Source organism: Nematolebias whitei, chromosome 2 (genome assembly GCF_014905685.2).
Source record: "Nematolebias whitei isolate Nwh7 chromosome 2, NemWhi1, whole genome shotgun sequence".
Taxonomy (NCBI): Eukaryota; Metazoa; Chordata; class Actinopteri; order Cyprinodontiformes; family Rivulidae; genus Nematolebias; species Nematolebias whitei.
Window position 1 is genome coordinate 35,278,530 of NC_056499.1, and position 6,437 is coordinate 35,284,966.

General features: G+C 43.0%; 1 protein-coding gene across 1 annotated transcript in view; it reads right to left on the minus strand.

Moving 5' to 3' along the window:
• lto1 (LTO1 maturation factor of ABCE1) overlaps window positions 1-1,335 on the minus strand; it is a 110,802-nt gene extending 109,467 nt beyond the window's left edge. The window contains exon 1 of the mRNA XM_037694288.1: window positions 1,235-1,335. Coding sequence (XP_037550216.1) covers window positions 1,235-1,335 — 101 coding nt within the window. The remainder of the gene's footprint in view (window positions 1-1,234) is intronic.
• Window positions 1,336-6,437: the final 5,102 nt, after the last annotated feature.

Here is a 6,437-nt window from a genome sequence, read left to right on the forward strand (position 1 = left end):
ACATTAGAAAATTAGACTTGGTAAGGTTTTACGTTTTTGCAGTGCATACCACACCACACCACACTACACCATACCACACCACACCATACCACACCACACCACACCATACCACACCACACCAGCTTTATTTATAGAAAACTTTAAACACCCACAAAACCAAAGCGCTGTACACATAATAAAATAACCATACAGTCAAATAATAAAGAATTATTCAACTAATTAAAAGTCAACATCACAGATGGTGTCAAAGTCCGCGGAGAAGAGATGGGTTTTAAGAAGGGATTTTAAAACAGACAGGGAAGAGGACTGTCTGATGTTCAAGGGAAGGTCGATGCACAGTTTGCCACAGCAAAAGCACGGTCTCCTCTGAGCAAATGCTTTGTCTTTGGCACACTCAGGAGCAGCAGATCACATGACCTGAGGGATCAAGAGGGTGTGTATGGATGTACCAACTCAGACAGATAGGGCTGGGCAAGTCCATTTAGAGCTTTAAAAGCAAATAAAATAATTTTAAAATGAATCCTAAAATGTACAAGCAGCCAGTGCAGGGAGGCTGAAACAGGAGAAATGTCGAAGTTTTGTTCGCCATTTAAGCAGTGCAGCAGCATTCTGTACCCTCTGAAGCTGAGAGATATATGAGTCACTGATTCCTGTGTAGAGTACAATAGTCCAGCCGAGTGGTCACAAAGGTGTTAAATACTGTTTCAAAATGCTGCTGAGAAAGAATCGGCTTAACTTTAGCCAGCTGCCTCAAATGGAAAAAAATAGATTTAACAAGTGCTCTGATGTTTTTTTCTTCTTTCAGCTGCTCCCTTCTTGAGGGGTTGCTACAGCAAACTAAGTTCCACAAAGGTTTGGCAATTATTTTTACGCTGGATGTCCTTCCTGATGCAACCACAGATCACTAAGCTACCACAGCCCTCTGTGTGGAGCAGAAAGCTGCTAGCTAGGGCGCCCAGAAGAACAGATGGTGGGGCTTAAGGGCCTTGCTTAAGGGCCAGAGTGGGGCAAATGAAGGTGGAGGCAGGTGTGGGCGCTTCACCTATCCCACCCACATTTTGATGTTGTCGGTGCGGGGAGTTGAACCGGCGACCTTCCGATCACAGGTCCACCTTCTCTAACCTCTGCGAACCCTGATGCAGAGGTTAGAGAAGAACTGCTCTGATGTGATTTTCTAACTTTAGTCCAGCATCGACTTTGACCCCCTAGGTTTGTGACAGTTGGCCTGGTGTACTGAGCCAAGGAACCAACATCTAGTTTAGGAATCTCAGTGGAACTTCCTAAGACGATCACCTCAGTCTTTTCGTCATTGAACTTTAAGACGTTCACAGCCATCCAGACTTTTATGTCCTCCACACATTAAAATAGAGGAGCCAGAGAGTTAGGATCCTTTTTCTTTAGCAGGACATATGCAGAATCTGTGTATCATCCGCATAACAATGAAATGAGATCCCATATTTTCTAACAATAGAGCTAATAGTTAGCAGGTACAGAATGAAGAGGAGTGGGGCCTAAGACTGAGCCCTGTGGAACCCCACACAAGAGAGAAGCAGAAGTAGACCTGTGGTCACCAAGGCAGACACAGAAAGTATGCTCGGTTAAATGGAGCTAAACCAGTCCATTGCTGTACTGCTGACCCTGCCCCCACCCCCACCCCATTGTTTCAAACGACAAAGTAAAATGCTATGGTACACTGTATCAAAAGCAGCAGATAAATCTAAAAGCAAGAGGATACTTTATGTTTTGGCATGATTATGATGAACTTATTGGATTTGGACTATGAGTTGGGGTCATTTTATAGAGCAAGTGCTCAATTTTGAGGAGTTGATTGACTTACAGGTAAAGATTGAGAGGTTCCAGTCTTTCACTTTACCTGGAGGTAATGTTATGTAAAACTGATGATGAACAAGTTCTGTCCACAAGATTCACCCCATATTGTGGTGTTACTTGTTGCCTTCACAGACAGCGCATACGTTTAATGGACCACTGGCCATGGTTTAGGTCCATCCAATACAAAAATCCATTTGCAGTCTTGGTTTCTGGTTGGTATTTTTGGACCAGCATCAACCATGGGTCCAGACAGAACAGGAGGGCCACCAACATCTTTATTCATGAAGCAATTTTGCAGTGCAGAAAAACCGTGTTGTTGTACATGAAGGGTCAGTGAGATGTGAACGTGAGAAAACACCTCATGCGTGGACAATGAGGAGCAGGACAGAACCACCACAGGGATCAAAGACCAGCTCTGACTGTGGCCTGGAACACTGAAGACCTTCTTTCTCTTGGCACACTGATAAATAAAGAATACTTGGCTCTGTCAATACGTGAAAGGAATAATGAATTAATTGTAAAAGATAACTCTCTTTGATACAATGGCAAATTAAAAGCTGGGTTCTCCTGAAGATGATTGAGGACATGCAAACACCAGCAGGCGATCTTAGCTTTAATTACTAATGTCTTTGTTTAATTCTAGTTTTTTGTCTTTTAAATATATTTTTCAGTCAAGCAATGTTCCCCACTTTGCAGATCATAAGCTCCATGTGCTAACTCACAGTACTTACAGCTGCTCGAGGATTCGTTAGTATTTAAAAGAAATCTTAAGACTTTCTGCAACAAACTTTTACAAAAAAATAACTAGAGAAACCTTTATTTTAGGCAGGCAGGAAGACACGTGTTGGTGTTTGTCAGTTTGTTAGCTAAATATCTTGTGAATCACTGAACAAACTTTATGGAAGTAATCACTGGATGTACATCTGATTAACTCTTAAAGTTAACCAAAGTGTTCACTACAGCCAGTTCACCTTAAGAAACCAAAAACTCGCTATAAGTCACTCAGTTTTAAAGGCTTTGAGCAAATATTTGGGGTGGTAGTAGATGAGAGTCACACACAACATGTACTCTGATCAATGGTTGATCACAAGAGATCTATGTGTGAAACTTTGCCATTATTTAATGAGGTCAACTTGTGTTTGTTTGTTAGTAAAATATCTTATGAACCAAAGGACAGATGTTAATGAAACCCCCAAAAGTAACGACTGGATATCAACTGGCTCATTTCAAGATGGCCGCTGCAGCCTGTCCGTGGAAAACACAAAATTAGGTCACTCAACTTTACTTATGTTCAGCTAAAATTTAATGTTTTAGTAGCTGAAATTCATCCCCAGAACTTACCTGAAACACAGTAAAGGAGCTCCTTGCCTAAAACTTTAGCATTAACGGAGTCAATCTAATTTGTCTGTTAGCAAAACATCTTATGAACCACTGGACAGATTTTTATGTAACTCTCAGGAAGTAATCACCGGACCTAATGTTTGGAGTGAAACCAATTCAGAATGGCCACCATATAAGCAAAATAAAAAAAAAAACCAACATGCTACAATTCACAAAATTTGACTGATATTAGGCTAAATCTTGGCGAGGTGGTCTGTGTCATACGCAACAGAGAGTTTGATCCCCTAATTTGCTACAACTCCAACATAAAAGCAGATGGCCGCTTGTCCTGAGTCTGGTTCTGTTGGAGGTTTCTTCCTGTTAAAAGGGAGTTTTTCCTTTCCACTGTTGCCTTTGGGCTTGCTCAGGATGGGAGACGGCAACAAAAAGAAGATTCAACTTGTTTTTTGGCTTCTTTAGATAGAGAACTTTACTAATTGGCTTTTCTACATATGTGAATCTTCCTGTAAAGTGTCCCGACACGACTTTGTTGTAAGCGCTAATAAACTGAATTGAATTGAATAAAATTATCTTATAGTTTAAAACCCATGGTGGCGGGTGATATGCATTAGCAGGAATGTTATAAGTTTTCCTTGTTTTACATGAACTCACATCTCAACCTCAGAGAGTGAGTGCAGCCTCTGCGACCATCACTTAACACACTGCACACTGTATTTAGTCTTACCATTGTTTTGTGTCAGGGCCAGGGACATGATTTCCCTCCCAGCAGTCTTAAGTGCGGGTCTTTTCTTCATTTGGTTCAATTGGACCTGTGTTTTTTCCTGTTATTGTTCATTTATAGATCTGTCTCCTGTCTCCACAACACGCACTGTTAACTTGGCTGTTTCCGATTTTACATCCTCCCATACATAAATTATGATATTCTGCTGCTGATAATGGAAGCCTTTACACAAAGGCGTCCCCCCCCCCCCCCCCCCCTCCTCCCACCCTCTGTTATATTAAAGATTAGTTTATTTTCTAAAACTGCTGGACTTTTCTCCGAGATAAGTCGCCTGATATTTGCGATGTATTCGTGAACGTGCAGCAGGCTCCGTCCAAGTGTCAGCTGTGATGTAATGTGTCTGCAGGTATAAATATAGAGGCATGGCTGCTCAGCGTCCGCGCAGATCCAGAGTGCGCCAGTCGGTCTGGGAATGAGCGCAACTTTGACACGCTCCCCCCCTGCGTGGCCCCGCCGCTTCATCTGCGTCTTACTCCGCGCGCACCGGAGGACCAAACACCGGGAGGCTGCTCTCAGAGCCGGAGCCGGCATGGGCTCTCTGTCGGCCCTGAGGACAGTCCTGGTGCTGGTCCTGGTGGCGGGCCTGGCGGGATGCGTGCCCGGCCTGAACGGCACGGTGGACCGCTGGGAGGCCCTGTACTCGCGCTCCCTGGCGCGACTCCCGGGGGAGAAGCGCGTGGAGGTGAGCCGGGACGGAGACTACCTCCTGGGCATCAAGAGGCTGCGGCGCCTCTACTGCAACGTGGGGATCGGCTTCCACATGCAAGTGTTACCGGATGGCAGAATCACGGGGGTCCACAGCGAGAACAGATACAGTAAGTGGTTTATTGAGAAGTTCATCACCTCTGACAGAGCCCGAACACGTCATTCATATGTTTTAATATCTTCTTTAAAAAACACTTAATGGAATGAAGGAGCGCCTGCACCTGGTCTGAACTTTGATTTGGTTCAGTTAAAAGTGAAGCAGCTGCGTCCACACGGTTCTACGCGCTCTGATCCGGATCAGTGTTCACACCGCAGCTCCTCTTCGGGTTCCGCAGAGCAGAAATCTGCGCGCGTGCTTTGCGCCTGATGTGAAATGAGAGCTGGCTGTGACCCGGAGCCAGCAGCCTAAAGTTAGGACACACCGAGCCCGGAGCTCCGAACCAGAACCCACAATCCTGCCGCCTAGAGCGGAACTGACTGGTTGTTCTGAGGAACTCCAAGTTTTATTTTATTTATTATATGCACATTTTCTGAGCTAAAAAATGAAAATGAAAACAGAAAGCAGGTGAGGAAATAAAAACTGTGGGTCAGTTATCTCTTCAGTCTAGACAGAATGAGCTGTTTTTATCACGCGCACTGGAAAAATGAAAGTCGGGCGATCATGTTTTGACTCGTGTCTGCTTGGTAGCAAAATAACCAGTGAATTATGAAACTTGCAGTGGATGTAAATCTAGAAGTGATTAACTTTTAGAGTCAAGATGGCTGGAGCAGCTAATCAAACTTTGTCAGCTATACCTCATATATTTGGTGCATCAGCAGCTGATTATAATTCCCACATACACCGAGCAGTAACAAATCCTGTGAGGTTTGTGTTTAAAACTGTGTCAATAACTGCAGTCAACTGTGTGTTAGCAAAACATCTCACAAACCCTTTGACGGATTTTAAATAACTCAGAAATTAACCTTTCAATGTGCAACAAGTGATGTCTTGGAGTCAACTCCATTGATGTTTGCCACCACAGCCAGTTGACCTTTGAAAATACAAAATAATTGTTATATTTCAGGTGATTATCAGCTACTTAGACTACAAGCATGTCTTAAAGACATAAAAACATGGATGACTCTTAATTGTCTGCTTTTGAACACAGACAAGACTGAGGTTTTGGTTTTTGGACCTGAGCATCTTAAGAATTAATTTTTCAGTCTTTCTCCCTCCTTAGATGTCATTAATCTGTCCTCCAGCTCTAATGTTAAAAAACTTGGTGTTATTTTTGATCAGGACATGTCTTTTATACCCCACATTAAAAATGTTACTAGAACCGCCTTCTTCCACCTGCGTAATATCACTAAAATTAGAAACATCTTATCTAAAAATGATGCAGGAAAACTGGTTCATGTATTTGTCACGTCTAGACTGGATTATTGCAATGGTTTATTATCTGGGTGTCCAAATACTTCTTTAACACGTCTTCAGTTGATCCAAAATGCTGCTGCCAGAGTCTTAACTGGAGTTAGTGGGAGAGCTCATATCTCTCCAGTTTTAACTTCTTTCCCTTGGCTCCCTGTCAAATCCAGAATTTAATTCAAAATCTTACTTCTAACCAACAAAGCTTTCAACAACCTAGCTCCATCTTATATTACAGATCTTATTGTTACATATTTTCCTAACAAAGCACTTCGCTCTCAGACTGCAGGTTTACTTGCGGCTCCTAGAGTTTCCTAAAGTAGAATGTGAGGAAGATCTTTCAGTTATCAGGCTCCTCTCTTGTGGAACCAACTT